General features: G+C 37.3%; 1 protein-coding gene across 1 annotated transcript in view; it reads left to right on the top strand.

The window, feature by feature from the left end:
* Nucleotides 1-14389: 14389 nt before the first annotated feature.
* MCTP1 (multiple C2 and transmembrane domain containing 1) overlaps nucleotides 14390-23878 on the top strand; it is a 193727-nt gene continuing 184238 nt past the window's right edge. The window contains exons 1-2 of the mRNA XM_065745475.1: nucleotides 14390-14435; nucleotides 14549-14676. Coding sequence (XP_065601547.1) covers nucleotides 14390-14435; nucleotides 14549-14676 — 174 coding nt within the window. The remainder of the gene's footprint in view (nucleotides 14436-14548; nucleotides 14677-23878) is intronic.

Below are 23878 nucleotides of genomic sequence, written 5' to 3' on the forward strand. Positions count from 1 at the left end.
CAGTCAAAATTGGTCTTTGTACATCAAGAGTTAAGAAATGTAATCTCATCTCTTAAGTGAGTGATATGTTCCTGAAGAAGAGACATTATAAAAGAGATCTAGAGGTCTTTGCTAGCAAGCAACTCAGCCAGAATGCCTAATGTAACACAGCAGCAAAATGAGCTGAAGTGACATGGAGATTTATAAAATTATGACTGCAGGGAGAGTTGATTTTGCTTCTGCATAAGGTATGGCTGAGAAGGACATTAGAATATTGCATGCAGCATCTGTGTTTTTAAGAAGACATTGAGAAATAGAGCCTTGACTTGTCATAAAAATGTTTCTCAGGCTGAAGAAAATGTCAGGCAGAGTAAATTTAAAATTTAATATGCTTAGCTTACCTAAAAGGAGATGGAAAGCAGGTGTACCTCAGAAGAGCAAAGATGATTTCCTCAGTAGATTTTTCCCTCAGAGTCTGATAGTGCTGATAGCAGGGGAATTGGAGATATTGTCTTGCTTCCTTGTGCAACATTACATAAATCTAAGCGTGTCAATCAGTCAGTAAAGACAGAGCTCCCTGCCTTTAGTTCTTGTTATGTAATGCCTAGAAAACTCATTTCAGACTTATTAGGATGATTAGATTTGAGAACAGCTTCTCTAGGTGCAAAACAGACTCTTGTGCCTGTCAGAAGGATCTCTTTTCTTCAGTCTGAAAGACATGGTGGTGAATGCAGCACTCTTGACTGATATGCACCTTTCTTAAGAGAGCAGTCAGCATTTAATCGTACAATTTAAACACATTTCAAAATACTGTAAAGCAAGAGAGCTCCTGTATAGTAGACAGAATGCAGTGTCTGACACACTGCATTCACAGGTGCTAGAACTTTGATTATAAAATATATTCTCCTTTTAAATTTTCATTATTTAGTGTGAGAGGCAGTCAGCTCACACATAGCTTTTGGCATTGGGGTATTTGTAGCTGTGTTCTCAACCATGTGACATACAAAGCACCTGAGAGTAATAGAGGAAGTAAGAGTGCTGTCAAGTGCCTCCTGAATGCAGTCCCTTGAGTAAGACTTTTAATCATGCTTTCTTACCACCCTGCTATACTGTGTGATCACTAGGGCAAAACAGAACTGCAAATGCCCACTTCCTCCCTTGTGCTTATTCAGACAGAGGGGCTTAACGCTGTGAGAGGTACCTCCACCAGCTGTAGCCACCACTTTTCAGTTTACTTTCCTTTTCAGTCCCATGGACTGAAATGGATCATCACAGTAGAGCTGGTAAGCATGTAGCTTGTAGGATTAAGTCTTCTAAGCCGTAGACATCTACTTACTAAGTAGAAAACATTAATTAGTTCAGAACTATTTTCTACTATTATTATTAGGTGTAATTGCCATCCAAAAAAAAAAAAAAAAAAAAAGAATATATGGACATTATTTAAAAAAACCCTCTGGTAGGGACCACGTTTTTAGCTTTTATTTGCTAAGGCATTCACTTCAGTGATTGGTAATAAGTGAATAGCCTCTGTCCCATATCTGTTAGTTCATAAAATGAGTTTGTATAATCGCAGAATTATAGGAGTTGGTAGGGACTTCGGGAGACCAGCTAGTCCAAAGCCGTGCCAAAGGAGGTTCCCTAGAGCAGTGTCAGTATAAGTTCCCTTACAGTTCAGTGTCTGAGGAAGAAAAAGTCTTGAAGGAAAGAGTACTTGGGAACCATTTTACTTCCCATATATAGAAATGCATACAACTAATCTTAAACAGTTCCAAAGTCCAGCTCTGCTGAGTACTGGCTGACTCATTTCATTTAGTATGTGTTGGTGTTTTGCCCTCAATCAGTTTTCTTTTTACTCTGAGCTTTTGGGACAGCCAGTTGCCAGATGTAATATAGTGTTATTTTTTCCTGTTTTGTATGAAAAGTTCCTACATGGCTTTGTGGATTTCTACATCCCTAGAAACTTCTAAAAAAATGAACAAATCATCAGTATGCTTGTTGCTCACTAATTAGATTACAGGTGTTAGGCTTTTTTTTTTTTTTTTTTTTTTTTTTTGTGTGTTCCTAATTGCAAGGTAGTTAGCAAGTCATATAATGCCCTTCCTGTACTCCCAAAAGCAGTCTGCCTGCCTAGAGGGAACAATCCTGAGCTGACACACTGTGGGGAGGAGCTCAGAGTGATGTGATGAAAACAATGACAGGACACTGGCTCTCTGAGGTCTTGAATAGTTATGACAGTCAAACCTCAAAGCACCTTCTTGGAAAACTTAAGTCATTGGAAGATTAATGATGCCCTGGGCATCTAATGTTTTTTTTTCATTTGCCCTGTAATGTTTTATTCTGAGAGTTGCTATGTATTTTTGGGAGCGTGATCTTAAATTACAGCTTTTACAAAATAAATGCATTGATTTTTTATTTTTTTTTTTGTTTGTTAAAGCTAGCTTGAGACTTTCAGTCTCCATTGCTCCCTGACAATAAAATATTATTTACTGTTACTTAAAAACTGCTGTAAAGTTACAGTAGAAAAAAAGCAGTACTTAATTTAGTACATCTTTTGCTGCATTAAAGATAGAAATGAGGTAGCTAAGATGAACGTTTTTCTGACAGTTTGGGATCTTACAGGAAGAAGTTTCTGGTTCAAACTTCAAGTTTCTGGTTCAGTTTGTTTTAAATGAGGAAAGAATTTCAAGATCTGAGACTTCTTAATCATGAGTTCAAAATGAGAGTGCTGCCCTTTAAGGATCAGTAGCTGAACCTAGGCTTCCTAGGAAAGCAGCTTTCTCAAATGAAGAGGCAAATTCATGGAACCATTAAGCATCCTGAGGTGAAGGGACCTGTGAGAAACATCATTTCCAGCCCCTCCCTTTGTACAGCACCATCCAAATTTCAAACCCTGCATCTGAAAGCAGCATCCAAACACTTGACCTCCCACACCATGACCAGAGGGCGGTCTCTGGTGCAGAGCCTTTCCCTGACCCCCAGCTGCCTCTCCTGACACAGCTCCATGCAGTTCCCTCTGCTCCCTGTGAGGAGCTGTGCTGCCATGGGCTGCCCTCAGCTGCTCTGCTGTGCACTGAGCACATCCAGGGACCGCAGCCCCTTCTCATAAATCCTGCCTGCTAGACTCATCATCATCCTTGTATCCCTCCTTTGGACACTCCCTTACAGTCTTATGTCCTTTTTGTGCTGTGGCAGGTGTTTCCCATGAGTGTAGGTGCCAAAATCTGTAAGAAAGATTAAGCAATTACCCTCCATCATTAGCACCTACTGTTAGGTGGATCCCCACCTAGCGCTCCGTTTATGTAAAATCTCATTCTGAGTTGCTTAAATTTCTCCTTAAATTGCCTGCTAAGGGTGAAATAGTAATGGCTGTGTTGAATCAAAATTTACTTTGTTCCCTTTTTTTTAAAAAAAAACAACAACACACCACCACCACCAAGAAAAAACCCGAAATGATTCCCTTCATGCTGATTCCTAGCTCTGTGCAATCTGCTTGCTCAAGTACTTCTTTCAAAGTCCAGTTTGTCATTGAAGTGGTTGTGGCATGTCTGTGTTCCTGTGCTTCCTTGTTTTGAAGCACAAAAAGGATTTGCAGGACTTTTTCTGGGGGACAGAAGGACTTACCGCAGAGTAATGGGAGGAAGCTGCTTTACACTCAGGCTGCTTTCAGTGAGCTTGGGGATGAATAAATAGAGCGAGAGAAATCTGCGTGCATCTCTGGGGCTGCTCCATGCTGCAGCATGAGTCGCAGGACAGAGGTGACTCCAGCTGTTGTTCCTGTTTGCAGGGCTCCAATCCAGCCTCCCTTCTGCACACTGCTGTGTGTAAATCTGGCCGTAATCATTTTAGCTGCAGAGTCATTCTGCATGCTTCAGTTTATTGCCTCATTACCTCAAAATAATCCCCAGTGTTTGAGCAGGGCTGACTTCTGCACTTGTCATGTGAAGCATAGCACTGTGCTTCCAGTGCTGGGGACAGTTGGTCTGTTTAGGTAGCATTGCTGAACAATGCACAGTTTTTATAATTGAAACACATAGGGAACGAAAGGAGCTGGGGCTGTTCAGTCTGGGCGAAGGAGGCTTATTGGAAACCTTATTGCTCCCTTCAAATACCTGAAAGGTGATGGCAGTGAGAGTGGGTTTGGTTTCTTCTCACTGGTGACAGTGGCAGGACAAGGGGAAATGGCCTCAAGTTGTCACAGGAGAGGTTTAGGTTGGATATCAGGATACACTTCTTTACAGGAAGAGTTGTTAAGCACTGGAATACGCTGGCGTATTCCAGTGGTTGAGTCACCTGGATATGTTTAAAATCTGTTTGGATGTGGCTTTCAGGGGCATGATTTAATGGTGTGTTCTTAGGTAGGGTAGTATGGTTTGGTTGAGGTTGGACTTGATGATCTTGAAGGTCTTTTCCAACCTGAGCAATTCCATGATTCTGTATTGTAGCTTGAATATCAGTTCTACTCTCTTCACAGTTAAATGATAAACTTTCAGAGCAGCTAATCTAATGTAATGGCAAGGCTGTGTTTGAATTACAGTAATGGTGCTTTAATATATTTAATACTCTTAAGATCTTACTTTTAATGTAGTATTTTTCACAGAATGCTTGGGCTAATTTGGCCAAACAGTATGTTCTTCAGTAGAATAACAACTTGTTACTAGTCTACTGAGCATTAAGATATTTTATGAGTATATGTGCTAATAAATATATAAAAAGCTTTTATTCTTAGATACTGTAATCTTTCATAGAGCGAAAAACAGTTCAAAGAGAAATGAAGATGGAATTAGTGCTATGGAAAATACTGAATATTCATATATTAATGCAAGGGAAGTACTTGGAGAAGATATGGTGTTAACTGGAAGTTCTCTTGTAGATATACAGGAGCTTACCCCATCAAAAAACTAATCGTCAGCATAGTCTGTCACTAATGCTCTTTTGTTTTCACATCTCAATATTGCTACTTGCAGCTGCAGTGATGCAGTGTAAAAAAGGATGTGCTTGAACTCACTTATAGTGAGTTAAAGACCCCTTAAGAAAAAAGCTAATATTGTGATTAGGAATATAAAACAGTTTTTGAGAAGAGTTGATTTTAAGGGAGGTTAGAACTAGCTCAACATGTATATTAGAACCATAAGAATCTGCTCTGTCTGTTGAAAACTTCAAGTGCTTTCCTGCATTGCTTGGTTTTCTTCATTGCCAAGAAGGACATGGAGCTGTTGGAGCAGGTCCAGAGGAGATCCACAGATGTGATCAGTGGCCTGGAGCACCTTCCCTGAGGGACAAACTGAGAGAGCTGGGGCTCTTCAGCGTAGAGGACACTGGGGGAACCTTATTTCAGCCTTCCAGTACCTGAAGAGGGCCAGCGTGACAGGTGAGGAGGGACTTGTTATAAGGGTATATAGCAAAGGAGCAAAGGGAAATGGCTTTAAACAGAAAGAATGTAAATTTAGTTTAGAAATTAGGAAGAAATTATTTACTGTGGAGGTGGTGAGGCACTGGAACAGGTTGCCCAGAGAGGTTGTGGATGCCCCGTTCCTTAGGACATTCATGCCCTGGATGGATGGGACTTTTAGCAGCCTGATCTATTCAGAGGTGTACCTGTCCACAGCAAGGGGGTTGGAGCTAGGTGATTTTAAAGTTCCATTTCTTCCCAAGCCAAAGCCCTTAGAAATTGTCTAGGAGATGAAATTGCATGTTGTTAAAAATGTATGGTAGATGTTTGTTTACTTTGTTGTGATTTTGTTGTTGTTGTTGTTGTTTTTGTTTCCTTCAAAAAAAATTGTATTTTTAAGTAATGTGTTCTACAATCATCAAAATCTTTCTGTGTCTAAAATCCTAAAATCCTTTTTTCTTCCAACACAGTTTGGAAGCACGCTGGGTCTGTGGTACATCAGAAAACTGGTCAACAAGCTTCGTATCACTGGCTAAGACAGCTGCCCTTCCAAGTTGTTTTTTCTACCTGGAGGTTTGAGCAGAGAGATTCTTGGGAAGTTTCTGTTCTACATTTTCATTGTTTATTTCCATGAGAAATATGTAGTATATCGATACTTGCCTGCAGGGAAAGAAGGGAGATTGTCCCAAATCTCCTTTCAAAACAAATGAAAATGTCAGTCATGTTCACGGTCAGGCAGGCTCTGCAGATGGTGAAGAAAGCCCAGATGTGGCTTTGGAGTCTAAGTTCACTTATTGCCTTTTATCTCCAGCCTGCACATGGATGCACCAAAACACACAGCAACACATTACTCCTCAGAGAAACATGAAAAGCCTTTCTCATTCTGATAGTATTTGTGATATAATTAAAATCTAAAAGTGGGTTCAAGATTTAGACCCATTTACTGCAGAAAGTTGGATAGGCTACCTATGATACGTGAAGTAAAAGTTGTGTCAGCTTGAGGATGCTTTATTGCCATTACTGATACTAAGGTTTTGAAGACAGACATGCTGAACTTACCCTGCTATATCTCTTTGTTTCTTTTGTCTGTGCGGGAATGGTGCAATTGTTTCTGATAGCAGTTGGCTGGTTGAATAAACATAGTTTACTGAATCTGTGTAGTAAACACTCCAAAGATAGCATGAGTCTTCAAATAAGTAGAACATATGGGCATGCTATATTACATTTCCTTCAGTAAGTAGGTTTACCTGTTAGGATCCCTCTATTTATTTATTTTTCCTCTAAAGAAACAATATATTTTATTCCTGGGTGCGCTGGGATAAGTATGCTCTTCAAACATTAATATGCTGTTGTAGGTCAACAGTTTTCTAGCCTCTAGCCTCCTCCAGAGTCTTGCTACTGAGGAGAGGCACGTCCCTGAAGACTCATAATTCTTTTTGGTTCAAGTTATGGAATAAAGCTAATTTATTTCAAGAATCTAGTCATTAGTAGAAGCCAGAGTAGTGGAGTTGCCCACATATGATGTTTATTAACGGAGATTTTATAGCATTTTCTAAGAGCTGTCAAATGATACTGCTTAATCACAAGTCTCTGCAGTGCCAGTGACATTCTTGCTATCTCACCATTATTGCTTAATTTAAGTGTTTTGTGTGGTAACTGGAATGCAATACTGTGTAAATATCAAGCATTAGTTCTTAAAATGAAAACCTACTTCTAAAATATTTAACTTTTGCGATCACATATTAATTATAAGTACTGATTTGAGTAAGTCATGATTACTTATTTTTGAGATAAGTAATATACATGTATGTATGCATAGTTTTCAAAAGCACATTCTGTGTTGGTAATGGTGCAGTAATGTGACAATGTGATAAAATGTGGCATGTTATGCAACTGTGCAGTTTTAGAGTATTGAAAAATTGAAGGCATATTAATAATTAGTCACACATTCAAAAATTAGTTATACTATCTTTAGTCAGAAAATCATGTGCTTTTTTATTTCTTTGCTTCTTGTGATATCATGACATACATACTAAATATAAAGTAGGCAATTTGGAATGAGTTGAGTGCTATGAATGGTACTTTTCTGCTCTGCTTCATCTGTTGAAAGAAGGGGAGCTAGGAAAACAAATGAGAAAAGGTGGTCAGAAGGAGAACAATGAAAAAGAAAGATTAAGGTAGTTAAATTCTAACAGTTAGAATATATTATTTTCTTGCACTGTTACCAAGATTCTGGAAGGTCCATTGTTTCAGAACCATTCCGTGTATGAAACATGACTTTCACAAGATTTCTGTGGCAATAAAATAATTTGGGGAAAAGATAGTTACTGACTGACTGTGGGATAATACTTATCAAGAAGTAGATATGGAACAATATATTTGAATGAGCATTTTACTTTGATCTTTCCTTGCGTTTGAGATTGGCTTTATATCTTAACACTTTCAGAGATATTTTTTCATTTGTACTTTTAAAATTACTGATCCTAGGTCTTTGAAAATGAGAAATAAAACCTGTTGCACATAACATTTTACAATTAGAAAGCATTAGGAAGGCTAGAGTAATAATGACACATTTTGTGTTACTTGCATGTTTAACATACTTATCCCCTTTTTAACAAATCAGACATAATTTGGATTAATATGTGTCAGAAGCCTTAAATATGGAATAAATGTGTCCTGCTGTACACAGAAGGAATCATTTGGCAGGGATATTTCAGGAGCTGTTTCTTGGCCCATTGTTGAATCAGTGCATTGCGTGAAAACTCTGCCTAGTTTTGTTAAATCAATGTGTGAATATACTACAATCTTCTTCTCTGAAGACGTTCAAGACTCGCCTAGACAGCTACCTGTGCAACATGAGCTAGGGAGCTGCTTTGGCAGGGGGGCTGTACTAGATGATATCTAGAGGTCCCTTCCAACCCCTACAATTCTGTGATTCTGTGAAGAGTTTGTAGATACCTCCAACTATGGATAGGTGTATACAGCAGTACCCGTATACCTGCTAGCTTTATTTTCCTAGCATATATTAGCTTCAGCTAACGTTGCAGTTTTTTTTTTCTCCTGCTTTTATTTATTTAGTTTCTTGGTTTTATGCAGTGGGTAATGCAATTTTATTATGCTTGTGGCTATGCTAAGCTATCAAGTTTTATTGAGTTTTTTTTTTTTTTTGTACAAGTACAGATAATTATATCTGATTGTCTGAAACATTATGAAGTATTTTGCTAGAATTACAGTGCTATGACTTCAGTTTAAAAGTTTTTACTACCAGTTTAAATGCTTATTTTTCCCAAACAGGAGATACTACTTTGGTTGAAAATTGGGAAAAATGTTTGCATTTCAGATACACTGCTGTTTATCTAGTAATTTGCCAACCTACTAGAGGAGGCTTTACCACGTATAAAGGATGTCACTGGTAAATAAGGAGCAAAAATTTCATAAATGCAGCTGTAAAAGTCTTGTTTAGGTCAGGTTGTTTTGTTCAAGTAGATCCATGGTAGTCATTTACAGAGCTTCTCAAAAGAATTTGTAAGATTTCTACTTCAAATTTGCCCGCTTGCCTGAGTGATTGAGTAAGTGGGCCTGAAGCTTGCTGGATGTTTTAGGGAGGGGAGGGAAGGGGGGGGGAACAGATAAAGGAAATGGCCTTAGATTTATCGTACTTGACAAAAAAGAAATCACTTCCAACATACATGAAAGTTTTAAAGTGAGATGCAGGTGCATCCTTTGGGTCAATTCAGGTAGTTCTAAGTACTGAATGGCTCGGTGTTCACAGCCCGTGGCTCTCTTGTGGTTATGCTCTGCCTATAGGCTCTCTTCTGCCTGGCTGCAGAGCTCTGTTGATGGAGAGCACAATTAGAGAGCTGCCCTCTGCCTTCTTCATGTTACTGTCTCAGGGAGCAGTTCTAAGTTGCTGCTCCACTTCCCTGGAGTGTGCCTCCAAAGTTGTATGTGTCACTTCACTCCCTTTATCTGTACAGGGAAGCCAGGAGCAATTCTGACATGGCTTAGGGACAGTGCTTGGAGATGTAGCGATATGTTGGGTCAGACCAGGTCTTTAAGGTATGCCTATGTTAATCTGAAACTGCAGCACCTACTGTTATGATTCTTTTTCTCCTAATATCATTCCTGTAAAATGTGAAATGAACTGAATTTAGGGTAGCATAATGCTGAAGTGAGTAGTAGAAACAAGATGGAGATGTCCCTTCTGCTCATCATGAAATATGAAACTTGAAACAGTGAGAACATTGTTTTGTAAGATTATTAAAAAAAATACCTGCTAACAGTGCATACTGTTAATCCCTTTTCTAGAACAGAGTATCTATCCAGAATGGAGGATGCTCTGCTTTTAAAAGTATTAAGTTGTTAAACAGTGAAAACAGAGCTACAAGAAAACATCTGTCTATCTTTGTTTCATGAGCTATTCCTCTCTTTTCCTAGAGTGTTTTGTTTCCTGAGACAGTGACCCTCTCTTTTCCTGCCAGATGTACCTCTTCCATGATTTTTCAGATCACATTAAGGGATTAAACAATACTTCCACAAAAGCTGTTTTTCTGCTGTGATTGTACTGTTGCTTTTTGATACTCTGTAATTTAAATAATTATATTTCTCTGCTGAGTTATGGCAGAGTGGCCGTGGATTAAATCTGTGTTTAATGTAAACATTGCTTCATGGATTTGGCAATTTTTGTCATGGAGTTACTTTTGCCATCCCTTCTACATTGTCTGAATGTTTATAAATATTTCTAACTATTCACACACTTTTTCATTGGAATCCCTTCTGAAGAAACTGCCCAAAAACTAAGCTCAGAAATGCATCACGAACCATTTAAGTACTATTTTATTTATCAAGTTTGGTTTAGAAAAGATTCTACAGTAGATTTCCTGTTTAAATCTAAACTCAAATTCCTCATCTTTCTGTTTATTTTTACTGTAAATTCTACCGTAAAATTTATTTTGATGCAGATTACTGGAAATATTCATGAGTCCACAAATTTTCTGGAAGAGTTAAGAATGCAAGGATGCTCCCAAGCCATGTGTTTTTGGTTTGTGGAAGGCTGGTCACCAAGCACGTTTCTTTACAAGGTGTACTGCCCAACAATTCATCTCTTCTTGTTTTCTGCAAATTGGAGAGTTGAAAAGAGCAAAATGAGTTCATTTTTCCCCTGTTGATGGACAGACACTTATGTGTCTGAGGTCAGGTTTCCTGCCACAGTACATTATGTCTCTCCTCACATTGTCTCCCTTTAACATTCTAAACAGCTTGGAGTCACTCTTCAACAGAACATTTATTTTGCTGTGTCACGCAGTGAATCTGCCTCATTGCATAGCCTCTGAATTTAAGGATTAAGCTGTTTGCTAGATTATAGCCATCTTTGTCTGTGAGGAATGAACAAGAAAAACACACGACCTCAATGTGACAAGGTTTGAGAATATAGATTAGGGCTTGAGTTAGTTACCTGTCTTCATGGTAGGGGTATTTTTGTGCTGCGCTGCTTGAGATTAACTGTCCTGTGATAAAGATAAGTTGATAGTAATGCATAGTGCCAGGCAGAACATCAGTATTGAAATTCAGCATTTTTTCTGATCTCTTTCACTTTACATGAATAAAAGAAATATATGTCTAACACAATGTTTTTTTATTTCTATTTTAATAAGAAAGTCAATCAGACAATTAACTATCTTTTATTGCCCCAATTGAGAATTCTCTTAGATGCCCTTTAGGATGAACATCTTGAAGGTATTAATGGAAGTATAGTGGGAAGGAAATACTTTCCTCACCCTTTCCTGAGGTGAGTGAATAATTATCACTACTTTCTACTTTACACTTCTCATATGGGTTCATCCTGAACATCATGTTACCTAGTTTAATCAGAAGGAGAATATATGAAGAAGAAATTGCTCAGGTAGAGAAAATTGAACGAGTTTGTATAGAGAACAAGTTAGAATAAATCCTTTTTTATTTGAAGGAAAAATAATTGAGTGGTTGGCTAATATGCAGAATTGAATATTCTGCCAAGTTTTCGCTGTGATTGTGTTTTCTATTTTGTATAAGTCTGTTTTCTGATGAGAAATGAAATTAGGCCAGAAAAATGAAGCGAGAAAGCTTTACTGGATAGAAGACTCATTTTGTGGATTGAAAAGTGGAAAAAGTCAATGAGGAGTCTGGGTGATGTGCATGGAGATAATCTGTGAAAAGCTTGAACAGGAGAGGAGTCTTGTGGCAACCCTGGAGGCTGATGTGTGTTGTGATTGGAGCTGGGTCCCTGTTAAATAAGCCATTGTGAGGGGATCACTCTTCTTCAGAACGGATCAAGAATTTCTGCTGGCTGAGCAGTTCCTGACTGCAAATATAGGACAGAAGAACTGAAAAGCTAATCCTTACTTTGGTGGTGAGGGTGGGAAATGACACATATGACCCATTTTTCTTTGTTGTTTTTTTTTCTTCATGCCTGTGTTTGGGAGAAGTTTCTTTTGTTTGTGTGTTTGCTTCTCTGAGTCAGTGATCCTGTCCAGGAAGCTTCAGCATAAGCTTCAGTTAGATAAATGGTTGTGAATGTGTTTCCCATGTAGTGGTTTGTTACATTTTTTAATGTTTCATGTCACATCAATGAGACAAGAAAGATATCCAAGTGCAGAGAATGATGATTTTGAGTTAATAGTGAAAGTTGGTGATAGAAACGCTGGCCTTTCTTGAACAAATGCATTTCCTTAAGGCATATCAGATTACTTACTTAAAGAAGATTGAAGATGTGCTTCATGTAATAGTTGTGATTATTTCATAGACACGGTAGTGCTTTAAGTCCACAGTATTGCATGTGCTGGTTTTATGTTCTTTTTCTAGGTGGTAAATCTGTGTTGGGTTTGTGTAAATGATAAGCGTAGTTGGTTTTGGAGAGTGTGTAAGAATGATCAATAAATTAATTATGTTCCCTTATGCATCACTTCAAGTTTTAAAGGTACAGAATCATAGGAGTTGGAAGGGACCTCTGGAGATCATCTAGTCCGTTGGACACTCTGCTAAAACATGTTCTGTACAGTAGGTAGCACAAGAACTCAGCTTTGTACAAAACACACTAAAGTAACCATCAGAAATAGGTAAGATCAAAAGCATCACTGAATCCATAAAGGTAATGCAAGACCTTCGAATGTGATGTTACTGGAGAGACAGGCACTGTTATACACAGAAGCTCAAAAATCAGTTTGATCCAAAATGGAGTTTTGGAAATGTCTCTGAAGAACAACAACATACAAAAGCTATGTCTACTGTTTTCATCTTTTCTTACTGAGAGAAGAGTGACCATTCTAGACTAAGTTCCAAAGGAGTTTGTTCTCTTTGTGTCTGGAGGTGTTGGGCTGAAGGAGTAGTTCAGTCCTGGTCTGCAAATTACGCTGCTGCATGCAACCATTTGCCAGTGTTGCTTCCATTTTCTGTTTTCCTATTTACCTCTAACTAAAGAGATTTCCTTTTGTGTTCATTCTTCAGATTTGTTTTACATTGGTGACACCTTAAATGAGCATTTTGTTCCCAAGGACTCTGTGTAGATGTGTTGAAATTAAAGCATTCCAGAAACACAACCATCACCATTTAAATATTCACGGAAGAAAGCCGTTGAATTTTATTTCAGTATATAATCCTGAGGATACCAGTGCTGAAATAGATGTGTTCAGTGAGTTCTAAGCCAGATATTGAAAAAACGAATGTCCTTTTATTGCTGTGCTGTCAGTATTCTTTATCTTCACAAACTTTGACTTGTCTCTCTCTCTAATTCAATTTTCATTCTAACTCATCCTGTTATATTGAGTACAAACTGTGCCAGGTTGTCAATTTTGCAAGTGAATGCCTAATGAATATAAAACTATACCTACTCTACCGTATGAATTTGATGGATTAGCAGTATAATTTACAGGGTAAGGTTATTTCTGAATATATACAGAAGAAATGGGTTAGGGAGATTTCATGTTTTCATTACAAGTGTAATTCAATTTGTACTTTTTGAATAATCAGCAGTGAATGTAAGAGATTTTTCTGACAGTCTTGCTTAAATAATACTTTCTGCCTTTTAACTAAGTTAATTCTTTTTTTAAACATCTAATAAAAGTCGTTAATAGGAAAATTAAACAAGGTAAAATACTTTTAAATACTTCTTACTTATAAATTCTTGAAATGTATTAGTATGACTTTTTTATGACCATGTTGATTTGCTAATCATTGAAAGTGGTCAGGTTATGGGCAGAAAATAAGAAAGAAATAAATCACTGTCATTTTCCATTAATGCTTCTAATGAAGTCTAAAATCTAATTAGAGGGCTTTTTAGGCTTTTTGAGGGCTTTTTAGCCACCTATGTCTTTTCAAAATAAAGAAAAGTTCCAGCTGTTTAATCAACAATACCACCAGGGTAAAACAATTAATCTGAAGAACTATACACTTAACTATACACTTATTCCTTATTGTTTTAAATGGAGTTCTAATCTCAGCAGAATTTGACTGATTCATAAGGTTAGTTGATTTAAAATGCAATAACAAACTCGCACCTTGAAATTAAGATGTGATTGTTTTAAATTCTGAATTATGAATATTCCATCTGCTGAATTGTACTCCTGTCTAAAAACCATTGCGGGAATGTCAGTTGACTTCACTGACTGGCTTTTGTGAAATGAATGTCTTGTGCCTGGTACAAGTTTTGAGATCAGTTATTTGTGCAGTACCAAGATCAAGTGTTAGAGAAAACACAGAACCCTTGTAAATAGCAGTGCATTTGGTTCAGTGATCTGAATTTTGTTTGAATTGAGGCTCCTGTAATACCTCGAGCGAAGGGCTATTGAATATCATTCTCACATGATAATTTTATATTTTTAGAGGCAGCTAATTAAGAGTTGCGAAGAGCTGAGCCTTGATGCCTCAGTGAGTAATTACCTCCTCTTGATAGTTACATTATTTTAAATTTGGCTCATGGAATGAGAAATCTGTGGCTTTCAGCAGAAGCCTGGCTGTCCCTGGAGGCAGGGCCTGCTCAGCTGCTGGATGCCGAGTGCCGCAGTGGGAGCTGCTGCTGGTGTTGGTGCTGTGGGTGAGTGCAGGTGCCCTGGGGATGGCTTTGCCAGAGGGCTTCAGCTTTAGCTGGGCCCAGGTGGGTGCTCCCAGATACGGTGGTCTATTATCCAATGGCTTTGCTCCTTGCAGAAAGCATTGAGTTGCATTGCATCGCTGCAGCACTGCAGGGTGCAGTGGTTCAGGCTGAAGAGCAAGGGCATCAGGGTTTACTGCTGTCAGATGACACAGTTTGGCTGAAGAATTACCATGGCACCATGGTATTACCCCTGGGTATGTGCAGAAAGAGGCAGAAAGAAACTGTTTCTGACATCTGCCAGTGCACATAGTTCTCCTTTTGGCAGTGTATTTAAGCAGTGTGCAGCCCTTGTCCTGTTTGTAAATTTTGCAGAATTCCAGAGATTTGCAGTTTGGTATTTTAATAATAATAATGCACTTATACATGTTTTTGTAATTCAGTAATTATTTAGGTAAATGAGAAGAATGCAAATGACTTAGTTACTGACTTGTGTAATGCTGATCAAAGTTAATTGTAGATAATGAAAAAAAAGTAGGTCCAAAACGGACTAGAGAAAAAAGAGAGTTTTTGAGAGGATTTAGTTATATAGAAGGACTGAAATTATCTGAGTTTCATTGAAAATAACTACAAATAGCGGTAACTTAAACGCTTCAAAGTTGATTGTATGGAAGTCGTTCAATAAATACTTACATAATTTGTACATGAAGTGCTTGTACCCATAAACATCTGAAACTTCTAAGATGTGCCTCGAATCTGAGCATCTACAAATAACTTTGCAGGAGGGATTTGGAAATCAGTGCTAGCATCATTTGTGACCTTTTGGTACCTGTCAGGAAAACAAGGTGCAGAATTCTTGCTTCTTCAGAGGTGGAGGCACAGCAAGCTGGAAGCAGCATACCAGCTTCTGGCTGAGATAAATGGGAATAATACTACCACTTAATGATTTGTGGTGTGCTTTCACTTCAAATGTAAGAAGAGGCCTCAGTGCAGTGTCAGAGGTTTTTAGGTGTGGGTAGCACCTTTCATCTTTTCAGTATGAAAATTTGGAGGGTAAAATTTTATATGCAACAATTTAATACTCTTGGTTTCACCTCACAGAAGTCTCTGTCAGTGCTTGTTTTGGAAGCAGTGTATAGGTGGTTGCTGAAGGTTGGAATTTGTCACAGGCATCAGTGGAATGTCAAAGTCTTCATCTTAGTGAAGCACAATTAACATCCATGCATGACTTTTGAGATATTCTTTACACTGTGTCGTGGTCTTGCATTGACTTACCTCTTTTTACTTCTCTTGCAAGAGGTTAAGTGATATATTAGGCCCTCTGTGTATATGTTTTGATGCTGTTCGTTAAACTGTCATTCCAGCTGAACATCATATTTAAGCACTCTTGGTATCGTGATCAATCAAACAATATTTAGTCTTTGCTGGAACTTCTAAGATCAGTACATTGGCTCCGATGGCAGTCCTCATATGAGTGGAGAAAGTACAGTGTAGGTACAGTGTGTGGGTGAAGAAAGGCAGCAATTTTGAATTCTGATGATTTCTCCTCATGGTTTTTCATAGACACTTAAAATAACTGCATTAAATGCAGTGTGGGTAGGAAGAGAAGCATAGTAATGATTTAGGAGTTACTTCATGAGATTTTCTCCTGTTTAGCAAGTTCGAAGGGTGCTTGCTCAGTGGGTATTGACAGGCATATATGAGTTAGCATTTGCAGTCCAGTACAAGAAACCCCCAGAGATTTTTTCAATAAAATTTTAATCATAATTACATTTTAATCATGAGTACATAATTATGTAGGAAAATTATGGAGGAAGTTAGGGGAATTTATGTAATAGTATTCAAAAAAGAAAACATTTCTTCTTTGTTCCTTAGACCATTTTCAGTCTAAGACTGATTATTTACTACTCTCTATACTCCACAGTAATAGACTGATTTAAAGACAATAGCCATTTATCATTTCTTTTTCTGTTGCTGATTGTTTGAAGACTCTTACGTCATACAGGGAAAAAATAAAAAAAAAAGTAAAAAAAAGCTTATTTAAAGCAATTATACAAACAAATATTGTTCCCTTATAATATTCTTTTTTTTTTTTTTTTTTTTTACCTGAGTTGAGAGGGCTCTGCAAAAGAATGTTTTTCCTTCAGTCTTATTCTGTAGGCATTTCTCAAAGTCAGGGAAGCATTTCTATTGACAGGAAGAAAGCAGGAAAAAATCATGAAGGAATTGTGCAACTGCAGGTTAGTAGAAATGTTAAGTATTTTGGTGTATATCTTCTTTCCTAACATCTTGAAAACTGTCTAGAAAACTGCCAAGATTTAAGATACTTACGTGTGGTGTGAGCTAAGCACAGGGAAGAGAGGCATATGAGGTGAGACTCTTAAGACAGAGGTACATAATGATTTACCCACTGACTGGGAAAAAAAAAAAGTTACTGAAATGCAGAAATACAGTCTCCACACTACGACTGTACAATTTTAAGATGGAATTTAAGAATGTTTGGATGTAGTTTGGATATAATTTCCTGAAAAAGCTCACATTTTTGGCTATATCTAACGAAAATAATTACATTGAAAAGATTATTGCTAGCAAGTAACATCGTTACTTGTTTAAAACAAAAAAACTCTCTTAAAAAACTCTCTTAAGTGCCACAAAGGAATTAACAGATCTGTGATGAAGTTTCACTGGAACAGAAAGTGTGAGAAATTTCTGGTACCATTTCATCAATATAATGTCACATAATTATGTTCATATGCATGTAAGAGCTTGTAGTCATTGTTTGCCGCAGAAGAGATCTTTAAGTCTACTGTCATAAATTTTTGATGTGTATGTTTATGGCTCTATTTTCATGTTCTTGTTTTTATACACTGATTTTGTATAATCTTGACTACATGCTTCTGGCACTCAGAATTCTTACTCTTGATTTTAGCTGCACATGGAGAAAAGACCACTTAATAACAACTTAAAAAATCAAATAGCCATTGTGCATTCTTTTTTATGCTCCAGAGTTCAATATATATCTGAATTGGTTTGATTGATAGTGCATTCTAGTTATTTTAAAGGTTTTTGTGGCACTAGCATTTCAGTGATTCACTTTGCTTTTTATAGAAAACATTTTCACTGTAGGAATGAGATTTAGAGGCCTAGTTTGACACAGTCCTTCCCTGATATGTCTGATTTCTTTATTTTTAACTTACACTGGCTGCTTTCAGAGGAAAAAAGTGAAAGTTTAGGTTGTTGTAATATGACATATTTTCCTTCCAGACTGCTAAGTCTCTGGGATAGCAGTCCAAAATATTCCTTGCAGTGGTACCCTTGGTAATGATTTTTATTCCCTAAGAGTAAATCAGGGTAGTGCTATAAATTTAAGATTTCACTAATGCATGGTGAGAGATATCCACTTCTAATTGCTGAAATAACAGCTGTTTCTTATCACTCTGCAGAATTAAATAAGTGCAAACTATTCCAAAGGTATATCACTCATATTCTGTGAGTTTTGTTCAAGTAGAACCTCTCATCCATGCACAGACTATGGCATCTCCTTATGTCTTACTTACTGCAGCTCTAGACATTTACTTGAGGGGATATTAAATTATCTGTGGTGTACAAAGATGAATGTATCCATATAACCCCAACATTTTATGAAACTAATTAGTCACTATTCCTAAATTAAGTGCTTTATCTATGCAAAAGGGAGTTGTGGAGTAATTTGCTATGCTTTGTCGAAGTTGTGTGCTGTGCGTACTGGCTCCATCTGTGAGACAAACTGTTGGAATATGTGCTAAGCTTCTGCTAATATAAATTAGAGATTAATTTTCCAAATGATCTTTTCCTCTCCATAAAAGCTTTTATATTTCTAATGCAATTGAAATAAAAATACATAGGTGATATAGTGAGAGATGTGAATCTTTTAGGCTGCTGCAGAACTGCCAGGTCACAGCTGGAACCTATGGTTAAGCACAAGGTGAGAAGGCATGGCTAACCCAGGGAGCTCAGGTGCCAGCAATGCACCTGTGTGACTGGAAGGGGTGGAGCCAGACTCTTCACCCTCATTTGAGGGTTAGCAGCATTTCTCTGGACAGAGATTGCATTCCTCTTGGGCTGTCATTGGTTTTTGGAAGGGATGAACCATTTTTTCTAATTTGTTACCTGATATTGTTCCACAGAGTTTGTTTGCCATTAGAAGGCGCTATAATTGTCTTCTTCTGCCATACATTCATCCAAAGTATTTGTTGTTTAAGATAGATATAATTACCAGAAACCAGGAGAAATATTCCAATATTTACAGCTGAGTATGAGTTCTGAATTCTGTGCTTTAGTGATAGACTAAATAATGTGGACACTAATCAAAGTGAGCACACATGCTCTGAGAGTGATTCAGGGTTGAACTAAAACTTTAAAATATGTTGTTATTGGTAGTTAATTTTATTCCATACAAAGAATAGGCAACACAAGCAATTTGTTGGTTGTCATTTGGGAGACTAATATGTGTCTTTGTGTATTACCTTTATTCTGTACAGTGTGATTGTGAGAATCTTCTGGATTTTGGCATTGTCTTTCTCTCCCTGCCGCTCTTATGCTTTATATGGTCTTTAGAGGCACAGCAGATTGTTTCTGGGATGCTTTTGGTCAGAGAGTTGGTGCTGGCAAGCAGTTGCTGACTTTCACAGGAACAAATACTTCACCCGAACTAAACTGATACATATTTTATGTGTTTCTCGTAGTCATTTAGGAAATGAAGTGTTATTACTAATGAATGTGTAGGAGATTGTGGAAAAAACTTCTCAACTATGTCATGAAAAGTCTGCTTGAAGTAGGAAAGAGCCTCTATAGCTGGATGTCGTGGTTAAAACACAACTATTACAAGTTAATATCGTTCTTCATTTTGAAGGTTCTGTCCAGTATGGTATAGGTATTTTACAAATATGAAATGCAAGATGTTTTCCTCAAACTGAGTGATTTTGGGTGATATGGATTCTTAATTTTATCTTCTTTAGCAAGGTCTTACTGTAGAAAATCTGAGACTGGAGAGCGGCACCCTGAAAAGCTAGAATAGGTTCAGCAATTAAAGAAAGAAATTGAAGAACAGAAGCAAATCAAAAATCAAATGAACTGAGGTGAGGAATAGACAGTAGGAAGAACATCTAAGTGGATTTACAGGCTTTCCTTGGTAAATCTTGGAGGCTGATGAAGTTTAGAAAGAAGTCAAAAATGAAAGATTGTAAGTGTCATAACTCATTTCCTTCAGATAGTAGCATCCAGAAACTGAATATGCTGTTGTATTTGGTAGATGACTGCAGGATGTTTATAGCATGCAGAGATTCTTGTGATCTATTTCCCTTCACTTGCAAGAAGGCATAAACTTGTGAGAAGTACATGTTTTTTATTTGATCTCCGTACTGTGTCTTGGCTGTCACCCAACTGTCTGTTACTTCCTGGAATGACATAAAATGAAAAATTACGTCAGACATTTCATAAAGGATCAATGCCAACCTGTTCGTTTGTGTTCTGTGAACACTTTGAAATCTATCAGAGTGGCTTCAGGTTTACGGGTTTTTGGAGATTATGTTCAGTCTGCAGAGGTGAGACTGGTAGTGCACTTGCTCTTTGTTTTCTTCTTTGGAAAACTAATTTGAGCTTTATTTTTGATAAGACCTTGGAAAAAAATTTAGACATGCCAGCACATCTCATTCTCTGGTTTTTTTTCCCTTCCTCTTGGGATGGAGAAAGCTCAATCACCAGTGAGCTGAGAATCAGCGTACCCTCATCTTTGAGACAATATGACTAAGTAAAGTTTGGTTGTCATGGTGTGGTTACCGTAGTACAAGCTAAAAAAAAAAATGCCGTGCATTACATTTGAATACAGCAACCAACAAGTCAGAAAGTATTTGGCATGCAGTAAGAGATGATAATCATTTAGAAATGCACGTGATGTACAAGGAACTTGCTGAGTTTGTATGCTTTGGATTTAGACTGTTGCATGGATGGGTGTTACTGTGTGCTCTTTAGTCGTAGATGTAGTGTCTTGAAGTACATGTTGCATATTTCAATATGGAAAACTGCATTTTGGGGTTGAGGTGAAGTTCTGATTGGCCAGAGCAGAGCAAGTCTGACCTTTAGGAGGAGATGATCAAACCTGAGAGCAGATTTCTGCGCTCGAGTTTAAGATCCTTGAAGTGCCATCACTGAGCACCCAGCAAAGATACCATGGCATTACAATGTGCAATAGTATACCTTACAGGTGTAATAGTCAGTGAGACTTGAGAAAACCATGGGTGAGGAGAACAAAAATGTCTTTCATTCTCACTTTTTTTTCTTGTTACTTATGGGTTCTCCTCAAGACTGAACTTTTCTGGAAGACCTCTTCCCATACCAGAGGCTGCTGTGCATCACAGAGGTCACTGTGATTCACCTAGTCTCTCAAGCTCCTTAATGAACACAGGAAACCCCAGACTGTAAAACTTCCTCTTTCATTTGCAAGGCTACTGTCATGTTAATTATTAATACTTGGCAGCTTGCAGCTTACTTTATTCTGTATTTCAAGAACTGAAGAATTCATTGTAATACTGCAATTCAATACTAATTGTGAAGGTAGCAGCAAAGTTCTTTCTCTAAGGTCAGATGCTGCACTGTTTGGTAATACCTACACTGAGAAACTGTCTGCTTTGGTTACCTAAACACAGAAGGATCTCCAGTAAGTCATTAACTAATTGAGCAGTTTCTGGACATATAGGGAGTCACATAAACATATGATTCTATAATTTTTTCACTGAGTGGGTGGTGAGGTGTTGGAACAGGCTGCCAAGAGAAGTTTTAGATGCCCTGTTCCTGGAGGTGTTCAGGGCCAGGTTGTATGGGGCCCTGGGCAGCCACATCTGGTGTGTAATCTACCAAGGACAACTCTGCCCATGGCAAGGGGCTTGAAAGTAGGTGATCTTTGAGGTCCCTTCCAACCCAGACCATTCTATGATTGTGTATTAAGTGGGCTATATGAATCCTGTGATTCAGGATTGGATGTAGTGACAAAAACTTCTTACTGCCATTGTTGATATCAGTCTGTAACATCTCAGTCTTCTCTTTCTTACCTGTTGCTACAACCTTGGCATAAAACCAAATTTCCTATCCAAGAAAGTACTCACTGTTACTTGGAGTATAGACAAAAGTACCTCCTTCTCAATTATTCTTTTCACTTTCAATAATGGCTGTATCGAGATGCTTAGGATTGTGTATTATTTGGGAAGCTTTTAGACATCATTTTCCCTTGTATTACAAAGTACTTGTATGTATTATCTGCAAGATATATACACTGGCTTAGAATTCATTGATGCTGCCTGGAAACAAAACAGATTGGAGATGACTCATCTTGGGATTTTGAACTGATTGATTTATAAGGTATTTTTCATAGATGAGATACAATTCTGATATGAGGATTAAGTAACAAAATCCTCATAGATATGGCAGTTTGTGCATTGAGTAAAGAGTGCTGAACCTGTGTCTTTCAGTAGTGAATTACTGCTGTACAGCCACCCTACTGTTGTGATTTTTTTTTTCCCCAAACAAAATTGTACTGCAAGAAGAATGTGAAGAGATATCAAATCAAATTCTTATTGTCAGTCTGAGATAAGTAATTTTTGCTTGAGCCGCTCTTGAAACAAGGAGTCGAGTTTGTTCTCTCAGCACTTCTCCTATGCTTGCTTTACATTACTTCTCCATCATCCCCAGGATGCTGAAAATGTAAATTTCACTTTTTTATAATATTTACAGAAACATATTTATGTTTTGTGTTTGTATTACTTAAAGTACAGAACTGACATTTTGAGTAAATAAAAATAGGTTACAGAAAATTAATTTGATTATTAAATGGTAGAAAATGGTAGGTAATAAACTGTGACTTTCATGCCCTAAGGAAGAGAGAAATAATATAAGTTCTGTCAGATTGGTTCACTTAACCCTAATGGAGCATTAACAAGAAGATATAAATGAGAATTATCATAACAAAAAATTGTTAGTGGCAATATATGAGATTTTATTTACAGGAGTATCTTAATGACTTCAGTAAAAATGTAGTCAGAAGCACATTAATATTTCTGCTGAATTTGTTATGAAAGGTGGAATGCACATCACTGGCTTTGGCTGAAGAGCTCACACGTTTTTAAGTAATCCTAGCAGCTTTTGACTTCTTACATAGTTTTAGCTCTATTTTCTTCATTTAAAAATTTGCTGTTCTCTCATGTCTCTCAACAGTGTCAAAGTCTATGTGGGAGCAAGTGATTTTTTGAGAGAATGCAAAATGCAATTATGAAGTACTCAATTTAGTCACATTCTTCAATAACCTACCCTTGGTCACACCACATTATTCATAATTCTTATTATTTCCTATTGTTCCAAGCTAAATAGAACTGATCTCATTCTGTAGATATTAGACTTCAAATCAGAATACGACAGAAAAAATAGTGCAAGAGATAAAGCGTGATTCTCTTACTCATTGACCAAATTACATACCTTCCTGAAGGTAATCTTCACTTCTAATCTTCTCTCCCAGGACTGAAATTGAAAAAAAGCTGGAGGAAACAGATTAAAGCATAGAAGAAAGGATGGGTTTATGGAACTCTTCACCAACATTGGGGTTTTCCATGTGTTCATGAAGAAAATGCTTGATTTGTTCCCTAAATAAAATCTTGTCTTTTTTTTTTCAAAGTAAGTGTAGGCTTTCTGTTTGACCACAGAACAAACTGCCTGTGCCGGCTCTTTCATATGTACTCATCATTGCTGGTAGTAATGTTTTCCTTCCAAATAGAGTCTTCAGTTCTCTTTAAGAAAAGATGCAAATGTGTTCTCTTACATATTCAGAAAACTTTTTGTAAATAATTGGTATAGTGATAAGGTTTGAACTTAAGCAAGCAGCTTTTTCTACCTTTCTTTCTGAGATTGCTTGCAGAAATTGCATGCCCTTTATACTTATAATGAGCAAATTAAAATGCAGCCTATTAAAATGATGCTTTTCCAGTACAGTGAAGAAGGTGATGAGAGTTTGTAGTCTCTTCTAGAATGTCTGTAGTCTTCCAGTGAATAAAAGTACTATATAATGCAATGACTTGTTTTGAAAAGCACCGAAGTAGCTATTTCATTTATTATATTTCATTTATTGCTGTCTCAAGAAGTCTGTCTTGAATATGAGTTTACCAGAATGGTGTGAATCTAGCACAGGTTTGGGAAGAGGCCTTATAAGTGCACCTTTATTGCATTAGAAGAGGAGTGGTTTTGTCTTTTTTTTTTTTTTTTTTTCAATGACTACGGAAATGACTGTGTTAGCAAATCAAAGCTTTGCTCAATTTGTTCAATTATTGAAACCTCTTGGGTCCGGTTTACCCTGGAGTTCATAATAAATTATGCTCTGATTGTTTGGAAAAAAATAATTATGAAAATGAAGAAAAAGCCTTACAGTT

Source organism: Cyrtonyx montezumae, unplaced genomic scaffold (genome assembly GCF_038088225.1).
Source record: "Cyrtonyx montezumae isolate F1298 unplaced genomic scaffold, pur_monq_1.0 scaffold_36, whole genome shotgun sequence".
Classification (NCBI taxonomy): Eukaryota; Metazoa; Chordata; class Aves; order Galliformes; family Odontophoridae; genus Cyrtonyx; species Cyrtonyx montezumae.